Here is an 18,766-nt window from a genome sequence, read left to right on the forward strand (position 1 = left end):
GTTGAAACCCTACAGTGAGGGGAAAAAGTATTTGATCCCCTGCTTATTTTATACGTTTGCCCACTGACAAAGAAATGATCAGTCTATAATTTTAATGGTAGGTTTATTTGAACAGTGAGAGTCAGAATAACAACAAAAAAATCCAGAAAAACGCATGTCAAAAATGTTATAAATTGATTTGCATTTTAATGAGGGAAATAAGTATTTGACCCCTCTGCAAAACATGACTTAGTACTTGGTGGCAAAACCCTTGTTGGCAATCACAGAGGTCAGACGTTTCTTGTAGTTGGCCACCAGGTTTGTACACATCTCAGGAGGGATTTTGTCCCACTCCTCTTTGCAGATCTTCTCCAAGTCATTATGGTTTCGAGGCTGACGTTTGGCAACTCAAACCTTCAGCACCCTCCACAGATTTTCTATGGGATTAAGGTCTGGAGACTGGCTAGGCCACTCCAGGACCTTAATGTGCTTCTTCTTGAGCCACTCCTTTTTTGCCTTGGCCGTGTGTTTCGGGTCATTGTCATGCTGGAATACCCATCCACGACCCATTTTCAATGCCCTGGCTGAGGGAAGGAGGTTCTCACGCAAGATTTGACGGTACATGGCCCCGTCCATCATCCCTTTGATGCGGTGAAGTTGTCCTGTCCCCTTAGCAGAAAAACACCCCCAAAGCATAATGTTTCCACCTCCATGTTTGACAGTGGTATTCTTGGGGTCATAGGCAACATTCCTCCTCCTCCAAACACAGAGAGTTGAGTTGATGCCAAAGAGCTCCATTTTGGTCTCATCTGACCACAACACTTTCACCCAGTTGTCCTCTGAATCATTCAGATGTTCATTGGCAAACTTCAGACAGGCATGTATATGTGCTTTCTTGAGCAGGGGGACCTTGCGGGCACTGCAGGATTTCAGTCCTTCACAGCATAGTGTGTTACCAAATGTTTTCTTGGTGACTATGGTCCCAGCTGCCTTGAGATCATTGACAAGATCCTCCCATGTAGTTCTGGGCTGATTCCTCACCATTCTTTTTATTTAACTAGGCAAGTCAGTTAAGAACAAATTCTTATTTTCAATGACAGCCTAGGAACTGTGGGTTAACTGCTTTGTTCAGGGGCAGAACGAAAGATTTGTACCTTGGGGATTTGAACTTGCAACCTTTCGGTTACTAGTCCAACACTCTAACCACTAGGCTACCCTGCCGCCCCGTTCTCATGATCATTGCAACTCCATGAGGTGAGATCTTGCATGGAGCCCCAGGCCGAGGGAGATTGACAGTTCTTTTGTGTTTCTTCCATTTGCAAATAATCGCACCAACTGGTGTCACCTTCTCACCAAGCTGCTTGGCGATGGTCTTGTAGACCATTCCAGCCTTGTGTAGGTCTACAATCTTGTCCCTGACATCCTTGGAGAGCTCTTTGGTCTTGGCCATGGTGGAGAGTTTGGAATCTGATTGATTGATTGCTTCTGTGGACAGGTGTCTTTTATACAGGTAACAAACTGAGATTAGGAGCACTCCCTTTAAGAGTGTGCTCCTAATCTCAGCTCGTTACCTGTATAAAAGATACCTGGGAGCCAGAAATCTTTCTGATTGAGAGGGGGTCAAATACTTATTTCCCTCATTAAATTGCAAATCAATTTATAACATTTTTGACATGCGTTTTTCTGGATCTTTTTGTTGTTATTCTGTCTCTCAATGTTCAAATAAACCTACCATTAAAATTATAGACTGATCATTTCTTTGTCAGTGGGCAAACCTACAAAATCAGCAGGGGATGAAATACTTTTTTCCCTCACTGTATATTCCCTCCTTTTTAGCACATAAAGAGAGCAGTAATAAGACACCATGTACTGTAGAGTCATCTGAGTTTTCTGTCTCTCAGCCAATGGGTGGTGAATGTTCGAGTACTAAACAGATGCCACACATTACCCACATTCTTAATACACATTGGTGGTGGGAGGGGCATGTTACACTTACAGTATATCATGTAACTGTAATGTTGGTTATAATTACAATCACAGTTTTACCGCATACTCATCCTCCCACTGGTGTTCCATCTGAAAGTTCTCAGCAGCCGTGGCCAGAGTCTAGAAAAGACAAAGATAACACGCTAAAAATGTATACTTTACATACAGTATCTCGGTACCACTACATTTTTACTTACTATCTGAAGACCAATCAATCCACATTTGGAATGGCACCTAAAACCTTCAAACTTTTACAGATGCACAATTGAGAGCATCCTGTCCGGCTCTCTCAATGCATGGTACGGCAACTGCACCACCCGCAACCGCAGGGCTCTCCAGAGGGTGGTGCGGTCTGCCCAACGCATCACCGGGGCAAACTACCTGCCCTCGAGGACACCTACAGCACCCGATGTCACAGGAAGGCCAAAAACATCATCAAGGACAACAACCACTCGAGCCACTGCCTGTTCACCCCGCTATCATCCAGAAGCCGAGGTCAGTACAGGTGCATCAAAGCTGGGGCCGAGAGACTGAAAAACAGCTTCTATCTCAAGCCAATCAGACTGTTAAATAGCCATCACTAGCACACTAGTAGATGCTGCCTTATATATATAGACTTGAAATCGCTGGCCACTTTAATAATGGAACACCAGTCACTTTAATAATGTTGACATATTTTGCATTACTCATCTCATATGTATATACTGTATTCTATCCTATTCTACTGTATCTTAGTCTATGCCGATCTGACATTGCACACCCAAATATTTATATAAACTCAGTAAAAAAAAGAAACGGCTCTTTTTCAGGACCCTGTCTTTCAAAGATAATTCGTAAAAATCCAAATAACTTCACAGATCTTCATTGTAAAGGGTTTAAACACTGTTTCCCATGCTTGTTCAATGAACCATAAACAATTAATGAACATGCACCTGTGGAATGGTCGTTAAGACGCTAACAGCTTACAGACGGTAGGCAATTAAGGTCACAGTTATGAAAACTTAGGACACTAAAGAGGCCTTTCTACTGACTCTGAAAAACACCAAAAGAAAACTGCCCAGGGTCCCTGCTCATCTGCGTGAACGTGCCTTAGGCATGCTGCAAGGAGGTATGAGGACTGCAGATGTGGCCAGGGCAATAAATTGCAATGTCCGTACTGTGAGACACCTAAGACAGCGCTACAGGGAGACAGGACGGACAGCTGATCGTCCTCGCAGTGGCAGACCACATGTAACAACACCTGCACAGGATCCGTACATCCGAACATCACACCTGCGGGACAGGTACAGGATGGAAACAACAACTGCCCGAGTTACACCAGGAATGCACAATCCCTCCATCAGTGCTCAGACTGTCTGCAATAGGCTGAGAGAGGCTTGGGGCTTGTAAGCCTGTTGTAAGGCAGGTCCTCAACAGACATCACCGGCAACAACGTTGCCTATGGGCACAAACCCACCGTCATTGGACCAGACAGGACTGGCAAAAAGTGCTGTTCACTGACGAGTCGCGATTTTGTCTCACCAGGGGTGATGGTCGGATTTGCGTTTATCGTCGAAGGAATGAGCGTTACACCGAGGCCTGTACTCTGGAGCGGGATCGATTTGGAGGTGGAGGGTCCGTCATGGTCTGGGGCGGTGTGTCCAGCATCATCGGACTGAGCTTGTTGTCATTGCAGGCAATCTCAACAATGTGTGTTACAGGGAAAACATCCTCCTCCCTCATGTGGTACCCTTCCTGCAGGCTCATCCTGACATGACCCTCCAGCATGACAATGCCACCAGCCATACTGCTCATTCTGTGCGTGATTTCCTGCCAGGAATGTCAGTGTTCTGCCATGAACAGTGAAGAGCCCGGATCTCAATCCCATTGAGCACATCTGGGAGTTGTTGGATTGGAGGGTGAGGGCTAGGGCCATTCCACTCAGAAATGCCCGTGAACATGCAGGTGCCTTGGTGGAAGAGTGGGGTAACATCTCACAGCAAGAACTGGCAAATCTGGTGGAGTCCATGAGGAGGAGATGCACTGCAGTACTTAATGCAGCTGGTGGCCACACCAGATACTGACTATTACTTTTGATTTTAACCCCCCCTTTGTTCAGGGACACATTCCATTTATGTTAGTCACATGTCTGTGGAACTTGTTCAGTTTATGTCTCAGTTGTTGAATCTTATGTTCATACAAATATTTACACGTTTAGTTTCTGAAAAGAAACGCAGTAGACAGTGAGAGGACGTTTCTTATTTTGCTGAGTTTATTCTTAACTCCATTACTTTACTTTAGATTTGAGAGTATTGTGTGTATTGTTGTCGTCCCCCCACCCTCTGGCTACCCAGACTATTTACATTGGCCCCCCACCCTCTGGAACGCTGCTGCTACTCTCTGTTATTATCTATGCACAGTCACTTTAATAACACTACCTACATATTACCTCAATTACCTCAACACTGGTGCTCCGACACATTGACATTGACTCTGTACCGGTACCCCCTGTACCGGTACCCGCTGTACATAGCCCCGCTATTGTTATTTTCTGATGCTCTTTAATTATTTGTTATTCTTATCGCGTACTTTTTGGGGGGTATTTTCTTAAAACTGCATTGTTGGTTAAGGGCTTGTAAGTAAGCATTTCACTTTAAGCCTGATGCATTCGGCACATGTGACAAATACATTTGATTTGATTAAAGAAAGATTTTTATGCCTTGAGACAATTCAGACAATGATTGCGTATGTGTGCCATTCAGAGGGTGAATGGGATAGACAAAAGATTTAAGTGACTTTGAATTGAGTATGCCAGGCGCACTGGTTTGAGTGTCAGGAACTGCAACGCTGCTAGGTTTTTCATGCTCTAATGTTTCCTGTGTGTATCAATAATTGTCCACCTCCCAAATGACATCCAGCCAATTTGACACAACTATGGGAAGCATTGGAGTCAACATGGGCCAGCATCTCCGTGGAATGCTTTCGACACCTTGTAGAGTCCATGCCCACGTTGAATTGAGGCTTTTCTGAGGGCAAAATGGGGGCATTGGGAGGTGCAACTCAATATTAGGAAGGTGTTTTTAATGTTTTGTACATTCAGTGTCTATAAACACTGAATTGCTGATGCTATGCACTCCCCAGTAGGAGCAGTCCTCCATAGGAATGAATGAAATTCTACAGTATTTCAATGAAATGTTTAAAATTACATGTATTTAAATATGTATTTGTTGTAGTGGGGAAAGTAACGTTAGTTAAACTTCAGGGAAATTGTTTCAATATATATCTTTTTCTTTTTTAATGTTTTTAATGTTTAGCTCACATGATATAATTTAAAAGTATTGATTAAGATGTCTGTAATAGAAGAAATGTGTCAGAAACTAATGTAGACATTAATAAATACATTTATATAGCTTCCAAAATCTTTTTTTACAATGGTGAGGGAGTGCCAAGAAGTACAACACCCCCAACCAGATGTATGTTCTTGAACCGATTACTTTCAAATCACACAGATTAAGTTAAAAGGCTAATTTAGTTGCTAATGCCAGCCTGCAGTAACTCGTCGTCCTTCAACTTGAGATGCTCAATGAGAGGGGCAGCACTGAGCTGGCATGCAATGCCACTTCCTAGAGAAGCTCAAACTGCCCATCCGATGTTTCCAAAATCTCCTCCATGTAGCAAGATGGTAACATGCTGAAATAACACTTCCTGATCTTCAAACTGAGCATTCTCATAGAAAACAATGGGGTGATGTCATCGATGGCTTTGTCGATATTTTTTTACAGTCTATGATTTAAACACCACAACATGATAGTGAGAGTGAGAGGGTTTCAGTAAATTTGCCGTTTAGACTATCTATATTACTTTTAGCAGACACTTTAATCTAAAGCAACTTGCGTGCATACATTTGCATATGGGTGGCACCAGCAGGAAACAAACCCACTATCCATCCTTGGTGTTGCAAGCACCATGCTCTACCAACTGAGCAACGCAGGAACACTGTTTGTTATTGTTCGTCCATGGATCCAGCTCACATTCTGCACCTGCTTTGCACCCCCCTGACCAAACCGTAGGTTCTATTATTTTACACAGAGAGAGAGAGAACAAGGTAAGGTAGGAAGAGAAATGTAGAGTAAATGTGGAGTAAGACTTGAGACAATTACCCAGCATAATCCTCCAGACAGTCTAGACTAGCTGTAGTAGGCTGCTGGTGCCGTTACAACCCCGTGACATTTGAAATGGCTGTTTTCACATGTTAAGCTTAAATGTAATATGTGGTAGCATATTTTCACATATATTAAATGTAAAGTTCACATGTTAACACCACCTTTCACATGTGAGGAGTAACATGTTTTCATCTCACGTGAATTGCAAGTTGACGTTTGAAAAACACGAACATGTGAAAATCACATTTAAGAAAACATCTACCTGTGTGTAATAATTCAAGTGCGTTAAAAATAATATATTTTTTATTTCTGAGCCATCCACTCCATTATTATTGTAGTCCTCCATGGTGTTGCATTAATGTGCATGCATACATACCGGGGACACACTCTTCTCTTTTTTGTACATTGGTCCGTGGCCGTTGGAAGAAGCCCAGTGAAAAGAACAGAGAAGCTAGCTTTCCATGTCGCCTTGTTTTTTTAAATCTGTTTTTCTTGTATCTAGAGATAACATGTTTAACTAAACTGTGTTAAGTTTTCTGGTTATTTTGATGTATCATTTGTTTTGACCGAGTGAAACATTTTAGAGATTTTCCCATTCACATGAGTGTAGCCAAGCAAAGTAGCTGCTTTTTGTATTTATTTTATTTACTTAACCTTTATTTTAGCAGGAAAATCTCATTGAGACCAAGGCCTCTTTTTCAATAGAGCCACGCATGAACACAAATCATACAATTTTAAAATGTACAAGTTAAACGCAATAAAAACCTACAATATGCTAGTCAATAAGCACAAGAAGCAGTTGCGGATAATTTTTTTTCTTCCTTTATAACATTTTTTTTAAGAACGAGGGCTCAAATTGAGTGTGTTTACTGTACTCTTCTACAAAGTGATGATTTTAGGCTTAGAGCTGTCAGAGTTAATAAGTTAACTTTTTGTCATTTTAGTGCATTGTGATTAATCGCATTGTCTGAAAGTGTTCAAAATACAGTGAAAACATCCAAAATACATAATATGTACAACTAAAAACAACAATGCAATGTCAAAACAAGTTGACATTTAGGTTAAAGTGTGTTTTATCAATTTATTTGATTTTGGTTAGCTTTACTTTGGATAAAATCAAGACGTCAATATTCTTGTAATGCTTTTTATATTAAAAAGTCTTAAATTACACAATTTGAGCAAATCCTGTGATTTTTCTTGACTACAGTTTTACAGCCGTATTTTGAATTGAACAGTCAATATTCTGAGATTGAGAGATATTGATACATTGGAATAGAAACTCAGTGTCAGACCTCTTTGTCTAATGTTCAAGACATTGGCTTCTCCTGTGGAAGACCTGGATTCTAATCCCGCCGGCTACAAAAGCACACATGTGAAACTTAAAATATCACATGTGGAATGTTAGGAAGTCCACAGGCCTTAAACTGCAGGCCTTAAATACCCCCACCTGCCATGCATAGGGTCTCCTGTCAGCCCCAAGTCATTAACGGGAAGTCAAGCACCCTCGTTACTACACAGTAGCCACAGTATGTTAGCATTTGCAAAATGACACAGCAAGGTGCATGTAAGTTGCTGTGGATACGACGTGTTTGTGGAATTACATGGTGTTAGGGTTGTGTGTGTGTGTGCGTGCGTGTCATTGAATTAGGAATTAGAATACTAGAATAGACATGAACCATCTTATGATGGTCCAAAAGTCTTGCAAAACAATGAACGGGCAGGAAAGGGGAAACATTCTGTCACTCTCCTGATTAGAAAAGTAAGACTAGAACAACCTCCCCCGTGCGCTCCTGAAGACCTCGGCTGTGTTCCAGACCTGGTTCTGTTTCCACCTCCTCTGCACAGGCTGCGAGGAGCTATAAATACAGACTCCGGCACAAATACACAGGCAAATATACACACTCGTACATATACTGACGTACACACACATGCACGTGAATACACACTATATAAATATGTCTCCCTCCATTCAGTCCTGCCATCCATTTCCCTCCATACTATCTCATCATTAACGTGTCTATGTGACGTGTAATGATAAGATCAATGACACCAGACCATAACTAGGTTTTACACAGATAACCAAACAGTAAACACACGGAGAGTCCCTACTGCACTGTAAATGTTTAATTGGCCACAAAATCAACATTTTGAAAACGGCCATCTCAATCTCCAAACTTGAATCCCATTGAAAACCTGTGATTTGAATTGAAGAGGGCAGTCCATACGTGCAGAAGGAGGATATCAAGAATCTGGAAGGATTCTGTATGGAGGAATGGTCTAAGATCCCTCCCAATATGTTCTTCAACTCACAAAACATTTTAGGAAAAGGCTCAGTGCCGTTATTCAAGGTGAGGTATTGAACACAGGTTTGTCAATAAACAAAAACGCTTTCTCTAAGCAATTGTATTTGTATAAATTGATATAATTTCCCAATTTTATGGAGCATACAATATAGCTCAGTATTTGAATTATTTATTTTATACAAACATTTTTGTTCATCTTTATAAAGGGTGTGATGTTGTAAGGTTGGACTCAGGTGCAGAGAAGAGACCAGACAAGGAATCAGTGGTTAAGGATAAACATATTACTTTACTGAGATACGGTAGCCGCAGGATCACAGTACACTTGAAAAAACAATAAACTCTAATTCTCGACCACTCACTCAGGAAACGACCACACACGGTAAACAATTCAAGCTTCTGCAAAGGACCACAGAAAACACATCTCTTAATACGCGGACACAATTATGAAATAATAAGACACACCTAAGTCCAATAAAAGTCTCTAGGGCGGTCTCTTCCGCCATCTTGTACCAGGAGGAACCATGACAAAGGGTGTCAACAATTTCGTGACCTCACTGTACATAGACAACCCACTAGACAGATATTCCCCTCAACAAGGATCCAAATGTCAATAAGGGCATCATCATCTACTGTACAGTATTTGCATCATTCTTAAAATACACTTAAAGAGAGATATTTTGGCAATGTCAGATGAACTTGTGGATACCATGTTTATGTCTCTGCGTCCAGTATGAAGGAAGTTGGAGGTAGTTTTGTGAGCCAATGCTAAAAATGGTATCCACAAGTTGACTCTGGGGAAGTAGTTAAAGGGTTTCATTGCCATAAATCGCAAAGTATCCATTTAAAGGCAATACGCATTATATGCTAGCTTGCAAAATCACTTGGTTGCATAACTAATTTTATTAACTTTTAGTTAATCAGGGGAGCCCAACCGAGACCAGGGTCTAATTTTCAATGGTGCCCTGAGACCACAATGCAAAAGATTTAAAAAAATACAATAACAAGTACACTACACCAGAACATCCCCAACATCACAGCCATCATAAACAAGTTACTAAATCAAAACAATTGCACACCTCATGAACTCATTTATCATCAGGGTTTTAAAATGCAATAGTGGCATCAGGGAATCCAAATGTAACGAATATCCTAACCCAGAAAGAATACCATGCATAAACAGATATCAGTGAAGACTAACGTGTATATATATATATATATATATATATATATATATATATATATATATATATATATATATATATATATATATATATATATATATATATATATATGTGTGTGTGTGTTGTACAAATCATCAGACTGATTGAACTAATAGAACAATGTAATTACATGTGTGAAAAGAAGGAACAAAACGGAGATCACACTGAGATCTCAATACTCAAGACAAACAAATGGCTTCAATCACATCACACAGAGAGAGGGAGGAATTATTTCCTTATTCCCACTACAGGAGATGAAGGAGAGTCTGAGGAGCAGAGCGCCAAAAGAGATTTCTACTTTTCAATTCACATCACATCCATGCCTTACCTTTCGTTGTGGCTGGCAACACCACATTCAAATTGACCGCAAATATCACATTAGTCACTAGCCAGTAAGCACAAACTATTTAACAATCCTAGTAACTTTTCTCTCTAAAACATATCACACTATAGAATAATGCAACCAAACCATTTTTCACTCTTGAATAATGCAATAATTCACAAACATGTGCAGACAATTAAAGGGTTTATTTTCTCGCTTTACATATCAAATTAGCTGACAATACACAGCTAACTCCTGCTAGTTATCTAGCTAGCTAACAACATACTTCATGATCAAGTAACATTAGCATATCAATAATTAACATTTACCACTCAAAAACGAATATAAAAGTACAGTAATGTTATCATACAGTGTCATTCATATTATAATATAGCTAGGCCACACAGCTAGCTAAATAAAATCATTTCTGCATCCTTTTGACATCAACGTACTGGCATCTTCTCATATCATTGTGCTGGTTGTTAGCTGAATGCTGACGTAAAGATGAACCATAGCTAGATAGGAGCTCTTAGGCTTATACTAGCACATTAAAGTTACCTTAGAACAAACCAAGCTTAAAATGATACATTTCTTGGAAGTCAATAGGTCTATATGAGGTAAGTTGAAATTTAGACTGAAAACATTAATAATTCTCTGGGGAGTTGCTCTTTGCCTGGACATGGATGTTCGTGTCTAGCGCAGTCAAGCAACAACAACAAAAACACAGTTGAGATTTAAGGCTACGGTAACAATTTCAGAATGTAATAGGCTGTTACTACAATTTCAGGTAAAAACTAAAACAATTAAAAAAAACATTTGTACGTTTCAGCTGTTTCAAAAACATTGCTCCGCTATTAAAATTTCTACTGTATGAGTGTTGGCTCAATGAGACAATTCTGTTTACACTGCCCTGCTTAGAGGGGGGCAACTGTCGGGTGAGTGATGTGCGCTACCTCCTCCTAACTAAATATAGTTCTGAGAACATGTTTCAATAAGACTTTTAATAACACTGCTTGCTTAGTTCGGGTTAACTGTTTTGAACTCCACGTTCTTTGAAAGTTATTATTTTGTCTTCTGTCATGTGGCTAGCTGAGGGTGGAAACTTCTATTGCAGTAACATTGAAGGACCAGGCTAGTATTACTTAGCCAGCTAGAAGGATGAAGTAAGAAGCGAATGTTCAACAGCCCCCAGCCTACCCTCACGCAGGAGCCAACAACACCCATAGGCTCCTCAATGCATGCAGGAGGAAGCAGAGGCAAGACAGAAAGAGAGAGGAAGCAAGCAGAGAGAGGTTTGTACAGTGGTTCCCAAACTTGGGGTGGGGCCCCAAGGGGGGGTCCCTTGAGAAAATCAGAACTAATCTTATCAAACAAGTTAGAAAAATATATAAGATGTTTCAATATAACCTCTCCACTTGGCCTATCCTTCCCTATAGGCCTACTTTAAAATGCAAACGGTTCTAAAAATGTAATATGTTTTTGTTTATATCAGTGGTTGTTCGTCTTATCTCGATCGTCCACTGGAGTTTTTAGTTTACCCATTACCCACCTTTTTTTTTACCACTACATCACTGATATTAATACAGAATCAAAAGTAATATTCTCATAATTCATGTGAATGTCATAATAAGATCATGTGTGCTCCATTGATATCTGTTTGTGCCTAGGAATACAAATGCTAGGAATACAAATGCACAACTTTGGAAGCATGCTTGGGGTCATTGTCCATTCGGAAGACCCATTTGTGACTAAGCTTTATTTTGTGAAGTGCACCAGTCCCTCCTGCAGCAAAGCACCCCCACAACATGATGCTGCCAACCCTACACGGTTGGGATGGTGTTCTTTGGCTTGCAAGCATCCCCCTTTTTCCTCCAAACAAAATGATCATTATGGCCAAACAGTTCTATTTTTGTTTCATCAGACCAGAGGACATTTCTCCAAAAAGTATGATCTCTGTCCCCATGTGCAGTTCCAAACCTTAGTCTGGCTTTTTTATGGCAGTTTTGGAGCAGTGGCTTCTTCCTTGCTGAGCGGCCTTTCAGGTTATGTCGATATTGGACTCGTTTTACTGTGGAAATAGATACTTTTGTTCCTGTTTCCTCCAGCATCTTCACGAGGTCCTTTGCTGTTGTTCTGGGATTGATTTGCACTTCTCGCACCAAAGTACGTTCATCTCTAGGAGACAGAACGCGTCTCCTTCCTGAGCGGTATGGCGGCTGCATGGTCCCATGGTGTTTATACTTGCATACTATTGTTTGTACAGATGAACGTGGTACCTTCAGATGTTTGGAAATTGCTCCCAAGGATGAACTAGACTTGTGGAGGTCTACAATTTATTTTCTGAAGTCTTGGCTGATTTCTTTTCATTTTCTCATGATGTCAAGCAAAGAGGCACTGAGTTTGAAGGTAAGCCTTGAAATACATCCACAGGTACACCTCCAATTGACTGAAATGATGTCAATTAGCCTATCAGAATTTTCTAAAGCCATGACATTATTTTCTGGAATTTTCCAAGCTGTTTAAAGGCACAGTCAACTTAGTGTATGTAAACTTCTGACTCACTGGAATTGTGATACAGTGAATTATAAGTGAAATAATCTGTCTGTAAACAATTGTTGGAAAAATTACTTGTGTCATGCACAAAGTAGATGTCCTAACCGACTTGACAAAACTATAATTTGTTAACAAGAAATTTGTGGAGTGGTTGAAAAACTAGTATTAATGACTCCAACCTAAGTCTATGTAAACTTTCGACTTCAACTGTAAATGTGATATTTACGTTTTTTTTTGTAATACATCTACAAAAATGCCTAAAAACCTGTTTTGGCAGGTTATGGTATTGTGTGTACATTGATGAGGGGAAAAAAAACAATTTAATAAATTTTAGAATAAGGCTGTAACTTAAAATGTGAAAAAAGTCAAGAGGTCTGAATACTTTCTGAATAAACTGTATCTACCTCAATTCAGTGGAGGCTGCTGCAGGGAGGATGGCTCATAATAATGTCTGGATACCTTTCCACCTATCTGCTCCAGCGATTACCACATGCCCGTCCTCTCCAATTAAGGTGCTACCAACCTTCTGTGCCTGAATTACCTCGTAACCCATCACATCGACTTGATACTGGTACCCTGTGTATATAGCCAAGTTATTGTACTCATTGTTTACTTATGCCTTGTGTTATTTTTCTATTATTTCTCTTTTTTTCCTCTCTGCATTGTTGGGAATGGCCCACAAATAAGCATTTTACTGTTAGTCTACACCTGCTGTTTACGAAGCATGTGACAAATACAATTTGATTAGACACACAAAAATGTAACAAATCATGGTATAAAGGAGGTGGTTCACTTGGCTTTAGCTCAGCAGCCCAAAATAGTCTTGTGACAAACCCAAGTCAGTTAGACAGCCACAGACCAACCAACATAACACAGACATCAGGCCACCAAAGTACAAAATATACTATACACCTCAGAGAGGTCCAGCTTCTCTATGACAGAGAGAGGAACATAAGCACACACACACTGCATCTGTGGTGTCTGTGTATGAGGTATTACTCTGGGTGAGGTTTTGGACTGGGCCATTAGTCACTGGCCAGGACCTTTCACCCTACTGTGGGGACTGAGATTACACACACACACACACACACACACACACACACACACACACACACACACACACACACACACACCACCACACACACACACACACACACACACACACACACACGACACACACACACACACACACACACACACACACACACAGCATCTTGAGCTGTGGACAAAATTGCAACAGGAACTGTACAAGAAAACATATGCCATTTAGCAGATGTTTTTATCCAAGGAGGCTTACAGTCATGCGTGCATACATTTTACATATAAGTACCACCGGGAATCAAACCCACTAGCTTAACATTGCAATCATCACGCTGAAATCAAATCAAATTATGTTGGTCACATACACATGTAAAGCAGATGTTAATGCGAGTGAAGCGAAATGCTTGTGCTTCTAGTTCCGACAGTTCAGTAATATCTAACAAGTAATCTAACAAATCCACAACAACTACCTAATACACACAAATCTAAGTAAAGGGATGGAATAATAATATGTACATATAAATATTAGCGATGGCCGAGCGGCATAGGCAAGATGGTAGATGGTATAGAATACAGTATATACATATGAGATGAGTAATGCAAGATATGTAAACATTATTAAAGTGGCATTATTAAAGTGACTAGTGATCCATTTATTAAAGTGGCCAATGATTTCAAGTCTTTATGTAGGCAGAAGCCTCTCTGTGTCAGTGATGGCTGTTTAACAGTCTGATGGCCTTAAGACAGAAGCCGTTTCTCAGTCTCTCGGTCCCAGCTTTGATGCACCTGTACTGACCTCGCCTTCTGGATGGTAGCGGGGTGAACAGGCAGTGGCTTGGGTGGTAGTTGTCCTTGATGATCTTTTTGGCCTTCCTATGACATCGGGTGCTGTAGGTGTCCTGGAGGGCAGATAGTTTGCCCCCGGTGATTCATTGTGCAGACCGCACCACCCTCTGGAGAGCCTTGCGGTTGTGGGCAGTGCAGTTGCCGTACCAGGTGATGATATAGCCCGACAGGATGCTCTCAATTGTGCATCTGTAAAAGTTTGTGAGGGTTTTAGGTGACAAGCCAAATTTCTTCAGCCTCATTATGCGCCTTCTTCACCACACTGTCTGTGTGGGTGGACCATTTCAGTTTGTCCATAATGTGTATGCCAAGGAACTTAACAGATTCCACTGCTGTCCCGTCAATGTGGATAGGGTGGTGCTCCTTCTGCTGTTTCCTGAAGTCCACAATCCTCTCCTTTGTTTTGCTGTTTTGCTATTGAGTGAGAGTTTGTTTTCCTGACACCACACTCCGAGTGCCCTCACCTCCTCCCTGTAGGCTGTCTCGTTGTTGTTGGTAATCAAGCCCACTACTGTTGTGTCGTCTGCAAACTTGATGATTGAGTTGGAGGTGTGCATGGCCACGCAGTCAGAGGCTGAGCACGCACCCTTGTGGGGCCCCAGTGTTGAGGATCAACGAAATGGAGATGTTGTTTCCTACCTTTACTACCTGGGGGTGGCCCGTCAGAAAGTCAGGACCCAATTGCACAGGGCCTCAAGCTTAATGATGAGTTTGGAGGGTACTATGGTGTTGAATGCTGAGCTATAGTTGACGAACAGCAGTCTTGCATAGGTATTCCTCTTGTCCAGATGGGTGAGGGCAGTGTGCAGTGTGATGGTGATTGCATTGTCTATGGACCTATTGGGGCGGTATGCAAATTGAAGTGGCAGGTAAGGTGGAGGTGATATGATCTTTGACTAGTCTCACAAAGCACTTCATGATGACAGAAGTGAGTGCTACGGGCGATAGTCATTTAGTTCAGTTATCTTTTCCTTCTTGGGTACAGGAACAATGGTGGCCATCTTGAAGCATGTCGGGACAGCAGACTGGGATAGGGAGAGATTGAATATGTATGTGAACACACCAGCCAGCTGGTCTGCGCATGCTCTGAGGACGTGGCTAGGGATACCGTCTGAGCTGGCAGCCTTGCGAGGGTTAACATGTTTAAATGTCTTACTCACGTCGGCCACAGAGAAGGAGAAGGGTGACCCGCCGACCTTGGTAGCGGGCCACGTTGGTGGCAATGTATTATCCTCAAAGCGGGCAAAGAAGGTGTTTAGTTTGTCTGGAAGCAAGATGTCGGTGTCCATGACGTGGCTGGTTTTCTTTTTGTAGTCCGTAATTGTCTATAGACCCTGCCACATACGTCTCGAGCCATTGAATTGCGACTCCACTTTGTCCCTATACCAACATTCCGCTTGTTTGATTGCCTTGCGGAAGGAATAACTATACTGTTTATATTCGGCCATATTCCCAGTCATCTTTCCATGGTTAAATGCAGTGGTTCGCCCAGTCCGCGGGATCAAAACAATCTTGAAGTGTGGATTCAGATTGATCAGACCAGCGTTGAATAGTTTTAGTCACGGGTACATCCTGTTTGACTGTCTGCCTATAGGACGGTAGGAGCAAAATGGAGTCTTGGTCGGATTTGCCAAAGGGAGGGCGGGGGAGGGCCTTGTATGCGTCAAGGAAGTTAGAGTAGCAGTGATCCAGTGTATTGCCAGCACGAGTGCTACAGTCAATATGCTGATAGAATTTAGGTAGCCTTGCTCTCAAATTTGCTTTGTTAAAATCCCCCGCTACAATAAATGCAGCCTCAGGATATATGGTTTCCAGTTTGCATAGAGTCCAGTGAAGTTCCTTGTGGGCCGTCGTGGTATCTGCTTGAGGAGGGATATACACGACTAATGATAATAACCAATGAGAATTCTCTTGGGAGATAATATGGTCGGCATTTGATTTTAAGGAATTCTACGTCAGGTGAACAAAAGGACTTGAGTTCCTGTATGTTGTTATGATTACACCATGAGTCATTAATCATGAAGGATACACCACCGCCCTTCTTCTTCCCAGAGAGATGTTTATTTCTGTCGGCGCAACGCAAAAAGAATACCAGTGGTTGTACCGACTCCGACTACATATCCCGAAAGAGCCATGTCTTAAACAGAGAATGTTACAATCCCTGATTTTTTATTTTATTTATTTATTTCACCTTCATTTAACCAGGTAGGCAAGTTGAGAACAAGTTCTCATTTACAATTGCGACCTGGTCAAGATAAAGCAAAGCAGTTTGATACATAGAACACATAGTTACACATGGAGTAAAACAAACATACAGTCAATAATACAGTAGAAAAATTAGTCTATATACAATGTGAGCAAATGAGGTGAGATAAAGGAGGTAAAGGCAAAAAAAGGCCATGTGGTGAAGTACATACAATATAGCAAGTAAAACACTGGAATGGTAGATTTGCAGTGGAAGAAAGTGAAAGTAGAAATATAAATAATGGGGTGCAAAGGAGCAGAATAAATAAATGCAGTAGGGGAAGAGGGAGTTGTTTGGGCTAAATTATAGATGGGCTATGTACAGGTGCAGTAATCTTTGAGCTGTTCTGACAGCTGGTGCTTAAAGCTAGTGAGGGAGATAAGTGTTTCCAGTTTCAGAGATTTTTGTAGTTCGTTCCAGTCATTGGCAGCAGATAACTGGAAGGAGAGGCGGGCGAAGGATGAATTGGCTTTGGGGGTGACCAGTGAGATATACCTGCTGGAGCGCGTGCTACAGGTGGGTGCTGTTATGGTGACCAACGAGCTGAGATAACGGGGGACTTTACCTAGCAGGGTCTTGTAGATGACCTGGAGCCAGTGGGTTTGACGACGAGTATGAAGCGAGGGCCAGTCAACGAGAGCGTACAGGTCGCAGTGGTGGGTAGTATATGGGGCTTTGGTGACAAAACGGATGGCACTGTGGTAGAATGCATCCAATTTATTGAGTAGGGTATTGGAAGCTATTTTGTAAATGACATCGCCGAAGTCGAGGATCGGTAGGATGGTCAGTTTTACGAGGCTATGTTTGGCAGCATGAGTGAAGGATGCTTTGTTGCGAAATAGGAAGCCAATTCTAGATTTAACTTTGGATTGGAGATGTGTGATGTGAGTCTGGAAGAAGAGTTTACATTCTAACCAGACACCTAGGTATTTGTAGTTGTCCACATATTCTAAGTCAGAACCATCCAGAGTAGTGATGCTGGACGGGCGGGCAGGTGCAGGCAGCGATCGGGTGAAGAGCATGCATTTAGTTTTACTTGTATTTAAGAGCAGTTGGAGGCCACGGAAGGAGAGTTGTGTGGCATTGAAGCTCGTCTGGCGGGTTGTTAACACAGTGTCCGAAGAAGGGCCAGAAGTATACAGAATGGTGTCGTCTGCGTAGAGGTGGATCAGAGACTCACCAGCATCAAGAGCGACATCATTGATTTATACAGAGAAGAGAGTTGGGCCCAAGAATTTAACCCTGTGGCACCCCCATAGAGACTGCCAGAGGTCCGGACAACAGGCCCTCTGACTTGACACACTGAACTCTATCAGAGAAGTAGTTGGTGAACCAGGCGAGGCAATCATTTGAGAAACCAAGACTATTGACTCTGCCGATGAGGATGTGGTGATTGACAGAGTCGAAAGCCTTGGCCAGGTCAATGAATACGGCTGCACAGTATTGTTTCTTATCGATGGCCATTAAGATATCGTTTAGTACCTTGAGCATGGCTGAGGTGCACCCATGACCAGCTCTGAAACCAGATTGCATAGCGGAGAAGGTGTGGTGGGATTTGAAATGGTCGGTAATCTGTTTGTTGACTTGGCTTTCGAAGACCTTAGAAAGGCAGGGTAGGATAGATATAGGTCTGTAGCAGTTTGGGTCAAGAGTGTCCCCCCCTTTGAAGAGGGGGATGACCGCAGCTGCGTTCCAATCTTTGGGAATCTCAGACGACACGAAAGAGGTTGAACAGGCTAGTAATAGGGGTTGCAACAATTTCGGCAGATAATTTTAGAAAGAAAGGGTCCAGATTGTCTAGCCCGGCTGATTTGTAGGGGTCCAGATTTTGCAGCTCTTTCAGAACATCAACTGACTGGATTTGGGAGAAGGAGAAATGGGGAAGGCTTGGGCGAGTTGCTGTGGGGGGTGCAGTGCTGTTGACCGGGGTAGGGGTAGCCAGGTGGAAAGCATGGCCAGCCTTAGAAAAATGCTTATTGAAATTCTCAATTATAGTGGATTTATCGGTGGTGACAGAGTTTCCTATCCTCAGTGCAGTGGGCAGCTGGGAGGAGGTGCTCTTATTCTCCATGGACTTTACAGTGTCCCAGAACTTTTTTGAGTTTGTGTTGCAGGAAGCAAATTTCTGC

General features: G+C 41.9%; 1 protein-coding gene across 1 annotated transcript in view; it reads right to left on the reverse strand.

Moving 5' to 3' along the window:
* Positions 1-18,766, reverse strand: part of LOC106573448 (voltage-dependent calcium channel subunit alpha-2/delta-1) — a 160,603-nt gene that overhangs the window by 108,205 nt on the left and 33,632 nt on the right. Inside the window, exon 4 of the mRNA XM_082962632.1 lies at positions 2,026-2,085. Coding sequence (XP_082818758.1) covers positions 2,026-2,085 — 60 coding nt within the window. The remainder of the gene's footprint in view (positions 1-2,025; positions 2,086-18,766) is intronic.

The sequence above is a fragment of the Salmo salar genome, chromosome 16, assembly GCF_965601325.2.
Source record: "Salmo salar chromosome 16, fSalSal1, whole genome shotgun sequence".
Lineage (NCBI taxonomy): Eukaryota > Metazoa > Chordata > Actinopteri > Salmoniformes > Salmonidae > Salmo > Salmo salar.